The sequence below is a fragment of the Amphiura filiformis genome, chromosome 3, assembly GCF_039555335.1.
Source record: "Amphiura filiformis chromosome 3, Afil_fr2py, whole genome shotgun sequence".
Taxonomy (NCBI): domain Eukaryota; kingdom Metazoa; phylum Echinodermata; class Ophiuroidea; order Amphilepidida; family Amphiuridae; genus Amphiura; species Amphiura filiformis.
Genome location: NC_092630.1, coordinates 54,088,113 through 54,105,066, shown reverse-complemented (window position 1 = coordinate 54,105,066; position 16,954 = coordinate 54,088,113). Strand labels below are relative to the sequence as shown.

General features: G+C 36.4%; 1 protein-coding gene across 1 annotated transcript; it reads left to right on the top strand.

Moving 5' to 3' along the window:
* The first annotated feature begins 3,609 nt into the window (after positions 1-3,609).
* On the top strand, positions 3,610-15,260 carry LOC140148744 (uncharacterized). The gene is made up of 9 exons (XM_072170791.1): positions 3,610-4,328; positions 7,476-7,607; positions 9,176-9,813; positions 10,267-10,371; positions 10,694-10,789; positions 11,383-11,481; positions 12,196-12,303; positions 13,724-13,819; positions 14,209-15,260. The coding sequence occupies exons 1-9, from the start codon at positions 3,792-3,794 to the stop codon at positions 14,276-14,278; spliced, it is 1,881 nt and encodes a 626-aa protein (XP_072026892.1). The 5' UTR covers positions 3,610-3,791; the 3' UTR covers positions 14,279-15,260.
* The last annotated feature ends 1,694 nt before the right edge of the window (positions 15,261-16,954 follow it).

The window sequence follows — 16,954 nt, the reverse complement described above, 5'->3', positions numbered from 1 at the left end:
TATCAATTAGGCCTATCATTTAATTTTGTTATTGTTAACACTGTTCAATAGAAGCAAAAGTAATTAAAATATATCGTAGGCCTACTTTATCCAGCTTTGAAAAAAAAAATAATAGCAATATTTTTTCAGTCAGCATTTTTCAGATTTCCAACCTTGAATAACAATTAACTCTCGGTACCTACACTGTATACGTCTTCCTACACTTGACACTAGTGTTCTGTCTCTGTTTCAAGATTAGTTATGATAAAATTCCCTTTAAAAGGAAAGCCAGCCTCAATGTAGAAGAGGTCTTGTAATTAGTTTTGGTCAATGTGAAAGGCATTTTTAGGATCACGCTTACATCTACATGACAGTCCACCAAACCATCAACGATGAGAACATGCACACTGAAACAGCAGAAAACATTAATTCCTAATCTCATGTCAACTCTTTTAATTCATTACATGTACTCCAAATTGTTCTGGTCTGTTTGTTTTGTTGTTGTTGTTGTTGTCGTTGGTTTTTTTTGTCTTTTCAGCTTTTTACCCACGATATCTCAATTTCCAATTTTGTAATACCAGAACTTACGAACTCAATATCTTCGCTTAGGAATGTCCGATTTCACTGCTTTCGATATATACACTGCCGGTTTGAGTTAACTTACATGTACATTTTATTTTAAAATAACTTAATTAATTCGCAATGTATAGTTTAAGCCTACTATATTATAATAGATAGTGGCCAGCACATTTATAAAGGACTGGTTACTCACTACAATCTTCACTCTTAAACTGTGTTTTTCTGAATGTGCTGATCATGTTGATTGCTAGTCGGAAACTCCTGCGAAGCTATGGACATGGCATCTTACATACTCCATTCTATAACAGTCTGCCTAGTGCCTTGTGTGTTTTCTCTTCAATCATTTTGTTGAATGTAATTTTATGAATCAAATAGTTATGTGTCATTTTATTTATAATAAAGAAGTTATTAAATTAATAAAGTAAGACAATTTATTTATCTATAAGTGCATGTCAAATGGGGTACATTGTTCAATACTATATGCATAAATTATGCCCATATTATAGCTAGGCCCTAAAAACTTTATTTTGCATCGGATTTTTCCCGTTGAAAAGACAAAACTGATGTTTATGATAGCAACCATTTCATCAATAACATTTTGAGTCATTTTATCCATAAAACGACACAGGATATGATAGATAACTACTTTCACATCAATATGGTCCATATGATCACAGATTGTTGAGAATCTGTGATATGATCCGGGGATATGATGAAGATTTTGATTCTATAGATCTGTTATCAACATGATATCACGCTGTTCAGTGGTCAAGGAGTAAGGACCCCGGTCAAGGACACTGATATGACATCATAGGTGATGTCAGATTTTCTTCTGCTGACCATATGATGCTATATATATTAACTATTATTGTTACATTTAGGCCTTTAAACTTTTAAAGTCATAATTAATTAGTTCAAACATAACTTTGGTAATACTCACTCGTTTTCGTTCGTTGTAACGGCAAAACATACTTACTTTTCCTAACAAATCGAATTAAAATATTTAAAAAAAAATTTAACCACAAAAAGTAAAAAAAAAATCATTCCAATACCACTAAAATATAATCTCTTGAGTAAACTGACCCCAAACCTGAAACAGGTACCAGCCCCGAATGGGCTGGCGAAAAGATGTCTGCATATCCATACTAAAATTTGCCTTAAATAGTGTCTCCTTACCTAGCACTATCACAAAAAGGAAACATTGTTACATTAATATTTGATTTTGAAAAATAAGACAACATTTTTCAAAACTTAGAACACATATGTAACACCTTTTGAACACTTGACACGTTCTTATTTCCTTATGCCTTTCTTTGTTTCATTTGAACACTGGTGTTCTTGTAGTTTAAACACTCATGTTTTAGAACACTTATTAGGCCTACACATGTGTCATGTGTTCAACTGTATCTTATGAACACGTCTCAGGTGTTCACACTAGTGTTCTCTAAAGTTGAACACGTGTTAAAAAACCCGTTACATTAATGAACGCGTTCCATTTATTCTGGCCAATTTACAGTGTAACCAGCACACAATTTCACCAGAACTTTGTTGGGCGATACATGAGGTTTCCAAGAGTTCTTCTCACTGACTCTGGAACACATGACAGCGTTTTTGTTAATATTGCAATTATTGAATCAGTGCAATTTGTTTCAAAGTTCTTTTTTACGCAGTAAACTGCGAAAAACTTAGGCCTAATGTGGTGAAAAACTTCCTGTATGTACCGTTTTACTGGAAAATATCGAAATACTAATTAAGTAGTTGGTGAAATACAAGGGCGGTCAATGAAGTTCTTAGAAGACGGTACTTGAAAGAGTACTCGCAAAATTTTTTCTATCCCAATCTTGAACATGGTCACTATAGGCTATATACCTTAATGCACCTATCTCAATTTTATTGAAACCTAAGTTCTATGTCAACAAAATGGACGTCTTCCGATTGCTCCATGAGCCACTCTTCAGTGAAGGCTCGCCAGCATTGACCACCAGTAAACCTGATATTGTGAAGATATAGGACTTAAAATTCTGAAATAGGTTTCGCTACCTGGAGCTGGGGGCCCATGCCTGGACCTCAAAATGGGTACTTTAGTTATCTGACACCTCTGTCGTGAATGGCAGCTTGACAAACTAACTAAGAAAAGTGTATGGGACACAAGTCTTCAGTCTTCACACAATCCGAGAACAGTCCCATTCATATACCACCAACCTTCTTCACTTGATGGCTTGCCTCAAATTTGCTATCAAAATTGTATGGTATATGCCTATGATTTTACTTTCATTTGGCAAATGATCTGTCATCAAGACTATCTCTGAATCTCAGTAAACAGGGATGAAGTCCTTGACCTATAGTGACCAAGTGATGATCTTCTTAGGGGTGGGAGATCCATGTGCTTCCACTGAATGGACTCATAATTTCAGTGATTATTGTATGTCTTATCACCTTTTGCAGAATATAGCTGAAAATTATCTCGGTCCCCATTCTAAGTGTATAGGCGATGTGGACCTGATTATGTCAACTGGTATACATATTTTGCATGAAGATTCTGGAATCCCCATCTAAAAGACACCATGGAATACCCAAATGTTAATGAATTTATTTTGTAAACACTTTCATCAGAGTTGTTGCATTCTGTGGCTATCTCATCTTTCTTGATTAGTTCTTTATTCGTCAATGCCACTGTACCAGCACGTATACAGAACAATATACAGATTTAACATACAGCTTTACTCCAAATCCTTTCTATTATGTGGTAACTATTATAGAAAGACATAATTACATTAATTCATAATTCCTCGTATAAACCAAACTTTAACAATAACACTGTTATTTTAAAATAACATGGCGGGTCGAGAATCGAATAATATAATAATATAATGAAAAAGGTGGTAAAAGTTCATGGCATGAATCTATTCCTTACACATGCAGTCAATTCAATTGACCATGATAATGTACAGTAGAATCTTTGGTTTCAAAACTTCACGGTACAATGATTTGTATATGTTAACATTTCAACGACAACGTGGTGCACAGGTGTACATGACGTCACTGCCATGAACTTGTAAGTTATGCCATTGTTACGTACGTGTGGTATTTTTGACTTGAACTTCCTCAAATATATTGGAAAACAACGTTTGTAGTATTTATCTATATAGCACCGCATACGGTTAAGAGATAAGTTGCATCTTACGACGACATCATATCTTGTGCTTAAATGAATACAATAGACGGTCGGGACAATGTCTAGTAAGGAAAGTGTCACTCTTGAGCATTTGTTGCAATACACTTATTTTCCTATCATAGCGGAAGTGGAACAGGACACACGCGTTCTATCAAGTAAAAGTAGCACCAAAAAGCTGGAGAGAGGAGATTTGCTGTGGCTTCTCAGATACTGTCAAGATGAAGACACCGGCAATAAGGCAGTCAGGGTTTGCAGATTTGATGCTCCTAACCTGGAATTCCCAGTGGTGGTGGGAGACTCAATTAAGGTTTTCCGTCGTACTTACGCCGATATCAGACATGAACTGGGCATGAAAGGTCCACTTATGAATATCAGTGAATTGGCTAATTTGGTGGAAAAAGAATCGGGAAAAGAGGTTGGTGAGAGGCCTGTGTTTGCAGTATCCAATGATGATCATGGAAACAAGAATGAACGAATTTTGATTCACTCTAAGGAGAAATCAAAGGGATACTTAGCAACGGGTAAATCAGGAAAACATCTGATGATCCCAAACGCTTTTAATGGACCATTTGTTGAGACAAAACCTTCTGCGCCTGTAAGTACATCAGAAATGTAGTTAATATTATTGTCATTATTGTCTATTCCCAGTACAGTTCATATTTTCGGTATTTCCTTGCTTTTGTGATCAGTAGACAATATCCGTATCCAATCGTGTTACATGTCGTGTCCACGGTCCCATGTGCATGACATATGCATTGCGTCAGAATACTCGCTACATTCGTAGAAATTAAGCAACCTCAACATTTTTGAATAATTTTACTTATATATTATTAACACCCCCTCCATTTCACATGATATTTTAATATCTTTTCATTATAATTCGTCCATTCCATTGGTTTTGAATCTTAATCGACCGACCTTCCTTCCAAAAGGACTCCCAATGGTGTATTCAGTCTCAAGCAGTTAACATGGTTAAGGATGGGAATCGGGACATTCTTTAGAAGATATCTGAAGATGCTAGCCCAAGTCATGTTGGTCATGGTGGGCAATGCCCTCACCGATTAAAACGTTTTGAATAAACGTTTTAAGAACATTTTTGTGTTTGCTGGAACCACAGACAACTCAAATGTAGCCAATGAAAAGAACTGCAATACCATTAATAGCTATTAATGCAATTGCTACTCAACGGCCAGAACTTTATTATTACAACATCACTGAAAAAAGCAGAATTCGGCAAACTGTAGGTTGAACATTCATCTAATATCCTGTTGGTTTTACATTACTGTAACGCGGCTGGGCCGCGGTGGTGAATACTGAGAATCCGGAACCTGGAACGACTGGACAAAAAGACAAACTGTACGAAATGCCATCTAAAATGGTGAACTATTCTTATTGAGCGAATTTCACTGGTTCTTAAAAATATTACTCATGGCGGGAGCTTTCGACTGATGCCAGCTTGTCTATCAGTTTGGCAATTGAGCAATTTAGGCCAATCAGAAGTCAAATTTCTTTGTGACATAAAAATCAATAAATAAATTCAGAAAATAATAGGCTTCAGCCTATTTAATTAATTTTGAAGTCACTGGCAGATTTTCCACGTACTTTCCTTGATTCTGCTTAAGATAGAACTGCACAATTGATAGAATAAACTGGAAGTTCCTTTTTAATTCATAAAACGACGAGTGTGCCTTTAATCCATAACACCTAAATTCAGAGCCACCATCTGCATGGCATGCATGCACATCATAATGCAAGGCTAAGCTTAGCCTTTCTTGAAGACTAGGAACTTCCCCTTTTATATTCTATCGTAATTAAATTAAGATGATTAAACCATTGTTTAACAGTCACGATGAACCAAGATGTCCAAGAGAAGCAGAAGGCCCAAGAGCCTAAGTAAGCTTAAACTTTCCAGGCCACCTACAGGCGCTAAAAGTTTCAAGGCAGCAGCCTAGGCCACCTAAGCTTACCGATTTATGACGACTTGTGACTGTAAAGATGCTAAAAATGGTGCAGTTCTATAGGCCTATCTTCGAGGGAGACAATTAAGCATTCATGGGAACCAAAAATTATTAAACTACGAAGTGGAGAAAGCTAGGCTAGCCTTGAAAAAGGCTCGAAGATGACAACCCACTTTACACTGCTGACATGGCTGCATGTCGTCTGCTACATTTTGACCATCATTTTTGGCTGAAAGTTCCCATAAATTGCATTAAATGTCTTCCACATCGAAGCTGAAATTTAGTGAACCAATGTCAAGGAAAGCGAGGCTACGGCAGTGAGTGGCAATCACTTCCAATGCCCGATGAGTCTCATTTCAAATCTGCTGTGACAGAGCTGACCAGGGGCGTGACTGCCCCTGGCAGCGTCAAACCAAAGAGTGAGCAATTTTGGCGAGCAGCCGCTTTTATAGTGAGCAATTTATCGCGAAAACACGCACAAAACGAGAGTTGAGTGAGCAGAAAAATCACTTTCCTTGCTCGCGAGCAATTTATCGTCTTTTCTCGTGAGCAATAAAACAGCACATTCTGCTCACGAGAACTCACTCACCGAAAAGGTTTCTGATTGACTGAAAAACAAGAAAAACGAACGCGGCGCAAACCCAGACAAGCGAGAATCCGACCATAGACATCCCCAGACGGGGTCGATCTCCAGAATAAAAAGCGAGTTGCCAGGGCCGCAAATTTGACAGAATCTTTACTAGATTCAGAGAATTACACCCAAAATCGACAAAGAACTGGCAACTAGTAAACAAATCAAAACTTTCCCAGATCGAAAATATGCACGAAACAAATCATTTTAAATCAATTAATTTGAGCTGAAATTCAATTCAGATTTCAATAAAAGTAATTTTGATAGTATTTCCACCTGTGCTTTACAATAAACTTTTATTAATTTGCACAATAAAAGAATTTGGGTCATGAAAATCTGGCGACCAAAATCAGTGACTGGTGAGTAATACAATACTCTTCATTCAGTAAGCTTATAAAAATGCATGACCAGAACATCGAAATCGAGGACGAATCAAAATTGATCAAATTTGGTTATAAAAATCATGATAACTAGTCCAAGAGAGATAGGTACGTGTAACAATACAAAAATAAGACCATAAGCCTCACACGAGCTCAAATAACCAATTTTTAGAGAATGAGCGAAAATCCATTTTCGTTACATTACGTACTAGATGGCAATGTATTTTACATGAAATAAGTAAGATAAGGCTAATCGATGGGATTGATGATGTCACCTGCGGTGACATCATACGAGTATTACAGTGCTTACAATGGCGGAATAAAGGAAATTCGTTTGAACAATGTCCACACGCCAAATTGTTTATCTGGTTTCTGCAAGGTATCAGGAAAATGATTGAAATGGAAGGTTGCACGGAAAGAGCGAAAATTACCATGATGTCAAACAAAGGACATTATTATTTAAATACGTAATGAGCACATCACAAGACAATGTTTGTGGTGTGATTCAAGGTCATCTGGTGCATTATTGGCTATAGCCACGTGACCTTTTTTCTTCTGAGTTCCCAAACCTTCCCCCTTCTAAGACTGGTAGTTTATTCCACCCGACACATTCATGAATTACTCGCACCACCATTATCCTGATTGATAACTTTTGTTTTCTGATAATTGTTTACCGAATTTTTCAGCGATGTTGCATTTTTTGTGTGTACAATAATAGTGTCCTTTGCTCTCTCAGCTCTGTAATACATAATTTATGAATCTTATTTTCCCAGATCAAACTACCAACATTCCGTAAAGTTCTTGACATAGTAAAAAGCAAATGGCTTGGAGAAATTACCGTAGGGTACAGCACACCTATAGCAGACCCCCATGTTGAGAAAATCTACAAAGACGATATCTTGAAGGTAAGTTTCATTTTAAAGAACTTTTAGTCTGATAGGCCTATGCCGAAATGCGGTATTTCATCCCAGTGGTAGCAGATCATCATAATCATTACATGAATAATCTAAAGATGACTTCCTGATGTTAATTGTTTGGGAATTACAATTAAATACTTCCTGCATCTGAGAGTCGGGTCCTAATGAAGCAAAGTTTGCTACATTTTTTAATGTAGCAAAGTTTGGTACATCATGTAATGTAGCAAAGTTTAATTGGTACATCATGTAATGTAGCAAAGTTTATTACATCATGTAACGTAGGAAAGTTTGGTAAAGTAGCAAAGTGTGCTAAAGTAGCAAAGTGTGCTACATCATTTAATGTAGCAAAATTTGCTACATCATTTAATGTAGCAAAGTTTGCTACATCATGCCATGTAGCAAAGTTTGCTACATCATTTAATGTAGCAAAGTTTGCTACATCATGCCATGTAGCAAAGTTTGCTACATCATTTAATGTAGCAAAGTTTGCTACATCATGCCATGTAGCAAAATTTGCTACATCATGTAATGTAGCAAAGTTTGCTACATCATGTAATGTAGCAAAGTTTGCTACATCATGTAATGTAGCAAAATTTGCTACATCATGAAGCAAGACCTTATTATGAAGGTAAGCATGCAGAGGATACACCTACATTATCAACGTCATAATTCTGATGTTGATTCAAACATGATATCGAGTACATAGTAACAATGAATGCCAAGGTAATTAAGAGGATATTTCACATCAACGTCAGATCCTGTTGTTTGTATGGTCAGCCGAATGCTTTTAGACCGCAGATTGCAAAAAGGTCTCGCAAAAAGGTTACCATAATGTACGATCTTTGGAAGGTACGCGTCAAATCCTGATGTGGTTAAATGAGTGTTAAAACACTAATGTCAAAATGTTATGATAATTTATGCAGGGTGGTAAAATATTAAAATTGAGTACATCTCCTGAAAGATTCTTATCTCTTGCTGAAGTTTACAGCGTATACACAGCCATAAATTCATGTATCAAGGTATACAACATCAGTGTCATCTGGTCAAAGTCTCTACAACCAGATTAACACACAGTATTGCCTTATGGTTGTGTCAAATCATTATGTCAAGATCATTAGCACTACAACATTGGCCGCGCCAGATACCAGAAATTAACATTCATATCTTGTTTTAAAAAGACTGAATCTCAGTTGAAGTTGAATGTTTTAAGTATCTCAGAAGGACTTTGATATGTACACATTCACTTATAAGGACTTTGTTGTACACATTCACTTACAGCTTCCTTCTTGTTAAATTCAAAAAAATTATACACTCTTAAGCAATATAGTCAAATTTCTTGTAAAATAAAATCACGGATTGAGTCAGTCAAAGTTGACTTGGCCAATTTCTAGTCACAAACTTTGACTACAAATCGTCTGAGATAGTATTTTACTAGTAATGTAGTCATATTTGGCTAGACCTTTTTTAAGAATGTATCAAATAATTATATATGTCAAACTCTTACGTATCTCAACAATAGTTAGATTTTTTGTGTTCTTTATTTTGCCAACATACAGTTGAAAGACACGTCGATCCGACCTAGAAACGGATTTAGCAGTGGTGACTTCGTCATGTTCAAGCGGCTTCGATCCAAGGAAGGTTCATTAGGTGAAATCCGTGTGTCCACCACGAGCCAGGGGCTGTTTCTTGCTACCGAGGCAGGGCATGACAGCAATTCAAACCGTAATGATGCTTTCATATTAAAAGATTTTAAAGGAAGCTTTCCTGCTGAGGTAACATTTACTGGTTCAAACTCAGATCCTTATTTGTTGTCACTTGACGAAGACACATTACGAAAGGAATCACCGTTGAAGATCGTAGGAATCTGCACCTATTCGGCCATATATACATCCCTTCAACTGAGCGATTCTTCTGCAACACCTTTCCAATCCAGCCAAATGTACCCTGATTACTCTCCGATGAAAGTCCGAGCTGCTACTCCACTTCCGGTTCATGTTAATGTGTTAAAAACCTTTTGTAAACCGCAGGAAACAGTTCATGTTCTGAATAAGAATGAGTATGATGCATTGATCAAAACTGTGGCTTCATCACGGCCGAAGACCATAGTAGATAACCGGACGACTTTGTACAGTGAAACTCAGATTGGGGACAAAGACAAAAAGAATGTTTTCTCAGTGCTTGGAAAGGAGCTAAGGTACAAAGATATTAATAAAGTTACGGTTAAACGTATACTTCCAAAAGAATTGTGTTTTAAATAATGTTATTCGTTTTTGTTTAAGAAAATTATTTTCATATAAAAACAAACAGGTAGAAAATGTATGTCAGCAAATAAAAAGTAAAAAGTCATTTTCTCATATTTTGAGTTTATTTTATTTGAAGGATATTGTTCCTTACATCGTCAGCCTACTACGATGATTGCCTAAGACATTTTTGTAAATTTGAGAACAAAGTACAAAATATGGTTCAAGCATGTATTTAAACATGTATTCACCAATTTTTGCACAAGAACAATGATAATCAGAAATAATTAGGTAGGATTTTACGTAACGATGCATGCTTGAACCATGTTTTGTACTTTGTTCTCAAAATTACAAGAAACACCTTTTCTCAAAGTTTTGTTAACGATTTGCTATAATTATTTCTATAGTAATTTGAGATCAAGCAAGACTAAAGAAGGTGTACCCACAGACGACAAACTGAAAAAAAGGAACCGGACATGGACAACGGGATCTTTCCGTAATAAACAAAAAAGGTAAGCTACAAAGGACAAGGGAGCTTATCACCAGTACTTCGTCGCTAACCTTACCTCTACAGAGATTAGACGTTGTCCGCAAATCTTGGACAGTTTTTGGACAGCCTTGAAAAAATGCAACAAACATCATTAAAAAACACCTTTTCAAGTTTTCACCCAAGCTGTCGATGCCAGATTTATTTTTTTTCCTTATGTTATTATAGTTTATTTTGTAGACTGTAGAAGGTTATCAATAGTTAAATAATGTGCTGGCATTGATGTTCTTCATAACTTTAACATGTCTGCGCATAAGTAACTCATATTTGTTCTGTTCCTATCACAGACAAGAAGAGGAAGATGAAGAGCCAATTCCACCTGCGAGGACGTTAGGAAGACGAAGATCAAAATCATCGGCGTCTGCTGCCGAATTTCTTAAAAAGTAATTACCTCATAAACACTGTAGGTCTACAGTTTAACCCAAGCACCCCCACGCACATCCCACCCGCACACTCATATCCACGCACCCCACCGCACGTCCCACACGCACACATCCTCAGCAGCACTTCTTCTCAGTCACACAAATCACACAAGATGCACACCCTCACCCCCACACTCACCCAACATGCATGCTCCACAAGCACCCCTCAACCAATAGGTTAAAATAGATTCATGCAACTACATATAAAGCCACAATCAACTCGTATAAACGTTTTATGTTGCCAAAATCAACTCGTGTAAACGTTTTATGTTGATAATAATAATAATAATAATAAAACAGCATTTATATAGCGCATTGTGAATCGCAGATTCCTCAATGCGAAATACAGTAAAAACGAAATAATCACAAAATAATGATACATCGAGATATAATGAAATCAGTATAAAAATTTAAAAAGCCTTTAAAAAATACTACACCTATACATCAACAAGCATAATAAAATATTATGTTGCCACAGTCAACTCGTTTAAACGTTTTATGTTGCCACAATCAACTCGTGTAAACGTTTATGTTGGTCTCTTTGTTTGTTTCAGGAAACACGAAATGAAGAAGCGTCCTGTTCCACCGCCACCACCTCGGAAACCTTCAAAAGATCTCTCCAATAGTATGCCGGATCTATCCCACATAAAAACGTGAGTTTTTTTTGCAGTAACGATTGTCACATATTCAATTGCTGCCCCGTTGCAACTCTCATCACTTACACACTTACTCATCGGTCATAATTTGAATATTTGATTTATTAATCATAATAATAATAATTAAATATCAATCATGTTAATTACCGAATCATATATTATTTTAAAGAAAATAAACTTAAAACATAAAAACTACTCATACTTTCTGCTTGTGGCAAAATAATCAAATTATTCATTAACCACACGGGTACGGTACGCAAGGATAGTAAACAATTTAAATGGCAATGTTTCATCAGCCGGGGTTTCAGCATCATCATGATCGTGTCATTCATTTTTTGTACTATTATTTTTTTTTATTCAAAAGTTTTTGATAGATTAACTTTTAAAAAAAAACTTTCAAGATTCATTCATGCCCGTAAAAATGTTTGAAGACCCACAAAAGTTTAATACCAAGGGCCCAAATAGCCCACGGAAATTTCTGCTCATTTCCATATTAAATATAGCACTGATCCGTTGGACTGATGGACTGTTCCCATCAACCCATCAGTTAATAACACTTTCTCTCCTTATTACCTTTGTTGTATTCATCTTTCTGACCTCGATTCTTTGTCGTTCCTCATATTACTAACAAAAATATTAATACAATCATATTGATTACCACATTTTACTTGAATTGTTTTATCACATGCTTTTATTATTTATTTATTTCAGGAGAAAACCTCCTCCATCAATGTGGAACCGTCCAGTCCCTGCGCCACCTGGCATTCAAATTACAAAAGATATGTCAGACAGTTTGCCAGATGTACGTGAGGAAAGCAGGTCAGTGTACAAAACTTACCTATTATATAAATTAAATGAAAGGATTCAACTTTTGTTCACAACACATAAAAGTTGCTCACCTAAAGTCTTCAGCAAAATGATCCAGTTTGTTGCTCGATTTGACGATTCGATACGTGACTTGTGATGTCAGAACTGGATCGTAGACTGCTAGGTACTCCTAATAGCATGTAGCACCCGATCAGAGAAGGTTGGTTTGCCGGGATGTGAACAGCCTCTTTGACTTCTCTTTTGAAGTACTGCATGATGCCCGGTGTATGGCAAAACTAACAATCACAATGCTAACTAGCAAGACTTCCGATCGCATAAGGAACAAAAAGGTAGAGGAAGACGAAGAACTTAGATCCTATAACGTCACTGCTATGCTATAGGCCTACACACTGACCAAAAGTAAGAATTCGGCAAACTGTCATTTAAACATTCATTTGAAATATCTTGGGAAGGATCGTTGCATGAAATAAGTAAGGGTAGGCTTATCAATGGGATAAAACGTGTCACCACATGCGCACTCCTGTGCTTACAATAGCGGAATCATGGCAATGTCTTGAACGCAGAGACTGAGAAACTTTAGTCTATGGAATGTCCATGTCATTAGCATGGCCACCAAATGATTTAAAATGTTTTTGTCAGGTATCAGGCAAATGGTTACGGAAGAATATTACACAGAAGTGATGGCTGGACGAAATTAAAATAGTCAAAGAGGCCGATGTCTTGAAGGATTGGGGACCTCAGAAATTTCAATTGCAATAACAAGGTCACGTGGTTACGCCATAAAGGACAAATGGCATTTTCGCGTAATGAACACACAAGACAATGATTTTGGTGGAATTCAAGGTCATCCGGGTAGCGACGTGCCCTTTCTTTCTTTTAGGTTTCCCAGACCTTGAAGCACATTTGTCTTCTAAGGCTGGCAATTTCTGATCCGCCACTCATGAATCGTCCTCCCACCACCATTTTCTTGATATCTTGCAAAAACCAATTAAACCTTTTTGCCGACCATTGTAAAGGCATCTAAACATTATTGGACTTAAATTTTCCGTCTCTGTATTCAAATAGATTTCCATCATTCCGCCATTGCAAGCGCAGAAATAGGCGCATAATGTCAACACAGTGAACACCTTACATTCCATAGATTAGCCTAATCTTACTTATTTCATACAAAGAACATCGACATCTAGTACGTAATATGAAATCGACAGGATGTTAGTTGAATATTCAACTTAATGTTTGCTGAAGTCATGTGCGTAGTTTTATATAAATTAATTTCTTATCTTTTCTTGGGGGGGGGGGGCAAATTAGTACCCTTTGAACGGAATACTTTTGTCCAATTATGTGACGTTTCATTCTTGTTACTTTATTCAACTCGATTCATTTCTTTTCTATTGATCCGCCTGTTTAACAGCTCGAGTCAGCTTTTAACACCACCCACACGACATCGACTACGACGAAGAAGCAGCGTACCCAATCTGAAACAGACAAGTGACGACGAGGACGATATGTAAGTGAAAAGTAATATAAAAACAATATGTGGGTAGGGGTGGGGGTGCGTGGGTGGGGTTGATTGTAGGTGTGTGTATGGGATGTGTTTGTGCACATTAAATGTGTAGGTGGGGATGTATGTGAGATTCTAATAATAGTATGGGGTGTATGCAATGGCAGCAATGCATGCATATTTGTATGAGGATGGGTGGTCGTATGAGTATAGATAAACTTACATATGTGCGAGCCTGCCCCAACACAGGGCAAGTGGGGTCGTATGAAGCCAAGACATATAGGGCTTTTACATGGGCCAACTTGATCAGATCAGGGCAAACACTCCCTGGTCTACCCTACACCTACAATAACAACCGTATTAATAAAATCTAATATGATATATTTACTTTACAGTGACGAAGATGATTATATGGACATGACAACTCTGGTTAGGATGAGAATGGACTTACTCAATGGAACATAAATTGACACTAATTTTAAGTTTAATTGTAACGAAATAACCAATAACACCTGCACTGTATTATGATTTTATACTTCGTTTGACTGAGGTATTTCTCATGAGGAATATTTTGGCATCCTTGTTCTTTAAGCTGCATATCCTATCAGCGACTGCTATACATTGTTTAGGACTTTCAAAAGAGGTACCTGCATGTGCAACAATAACTTTTTTCAAAATAGCCCGCCAAAGTCATGCAGGTAACTTCGAGGTCGTGCATTGAGTTGGTTTGAATAATGAATACTACGGGAACCAGCGCCTTTGTTAGAAGTCACACATGAGTAAAGTGGGTAACCTCTATTGCCATGTATAAAATTAATATAAAATTAATGTAAATTTATGTAATCATGGTAATGTGAATGTAAAAGATATTGAAGTCTTGTATCATTTGAATACTCCTATGCAAAAAAAAACATTTTAGATTATTTCCCATAAACTACACCATTTCATTCATGTATATTCATCTTTTTACTTTAGACATAACTATTGTAACTATAATCCAGTCAGATCTGACTTGGCGAAAGATCATTATTAAAAATTATTCTCAGTCATCCAGTTGTAGTAACATTAAATTTGGAATTGAATCAAAATACTGGACTTACTACTTTTAGCAATGCTACGTTGCGTGTGATACCATCACACTTCATCAGGTAACTGACCTGCTGGACTGGTCATGTGAAAGACGGCTAAGGATCGACTTGATGGCTCTGTCCCATGTGTGAGATAGTTTGTATCGTAGTACTCCTCCCCTAGCCGTCTGTTACATGACCAGTCCAACGGGTCATTTGACTGATGAAGTGTGATGGTATCACACGCAACGTAGCATTGCTAAAAATAGTAAGTCCAGCATTTTGATTCAATTCCAAATTTCACAACACTTTCAAACCTTTGTTCTAAGATTTGGTCACCAAACAGTAGCATTGTTCTTCTAATAAACATGTATGACGTATGAACGTGTCATAAACGCGTTTTGGTTTGCTTAAAGCATTTTAATAACATTTTAGTGTCGGGTTATACAAAGGTAATGAAAACCCATCACAGCAAAAGTTGTCCGAAATGTTAGTGCAAATTATTTGTTGGCTAACACATTTGCGAAATATTTTGTCAACACTAAATAACATTATGTTAGAATATTTTACAATTAGTTTTCAAAAATATTTTCTGAATGTTATTAAAACGTTTTATACCCTTTTTATAACCTGACATTTAAACGTTTTTGTAAAACGTTTTATGTTTGCTGGGATTTCATTATAGAAAGATGGTGGTTTTCTTCTACCAACCTAGTATATTGAATCTGCTCAGCAAGGACGGTTTTTGTTTTGCTACTTTCGTTGTTAATGGTCTTTGTACTTACAAAACCGTCGATCAATAAGAGTTCATAAGAAATAAGGCACATTTTTACATTATTCTCTTCTTAAAAGGGCATTTCGTGATTTCGATATCTTCCTTTCTCAGTATGGATCAATACAATCGTCGACAAAACCTTTATTTCCAAAAAATGATTTAGTTGATTCCGATTTTGCGTTTCCGATTTTATGCATAGACCTAACTATATATGTTTTACACCGCTCCATACATGCCATAGGCCACTGTGTTGTCGATGGCCAGAGAATTTCTTTGGTAAGTGAATGAATTTGAAACGTCATGTATACATATGTCTTCCCAGGTTTCTGATGGTATAAATGGTTTTGGAGGTAAGTGAAGGGGAGTGATGTTGTGGATCACGAATGCCCTTTTAATGATGATTACCTAAACATCATCTCTATTCTATTGTGACCTTAGTTTTGCAGTAGTACCGATTTTTGTTGTCAGAAGTTAGTCATAATTATATATAGGCACATAATTTATATATTTGGAAGGACATTGAAGAATGGTGACGTAGCTTTCGACTTTATTAAGTTAGTCTTCATCATATTATTATACAAGCCTGTACAAAACACACACAAAATATATTTATATCATAAATATAGTTCGGCAATTAATGATCTCCTGTCTCTCTTCAAAACGTCACGGTGGTAACTGCCTACCATGGATTTAACATTCATTATTGGACTATGTTTAAAGAAGGATGGTCCGATTTCATCACATGATTTCCTCCTTGGACTTGGTTGAAGGACCTCGACCACTAATTCCCTACATCATGTGAAGTTGCATGCCAATATTCAAATCTCATTGTATACAAACACTCATTCCCGGGACCCATTTTGGCTAACACAATCCAAACAAAACATCTTCCAGACCTATTGGACTTTCCACTGGATCATGCTGATACCAAAATCTCCATTTTAATGGAGAAAAAAAGGGATGCGATTGTTGATCGGACCATCCTCCTGTAATATGCATTAGTATACGGGTTAACGAAAGTTGAGATAAATAATACTGATTAGATAATCTGCAAGTATAAATAATGCAAATTATTTTCAAAGTCAGGTGCTTGTTGTTTGTTTTGTGTTTTGTGTTTTATTGTTTTGGGGTGGTTTTTTGGCGAACTACTGAGGTCTTTTTTATTGTTCGAATGATTTAAATTTGGAGGAGGAAAGTAAATCGAAAATGGAATTAAATATCTATCAACCAACATTCCGATAAATTATGGAGCAAAAACGGCAAAATAAAGCCATTAAATCTTTTATTCTGTCGTTTTAG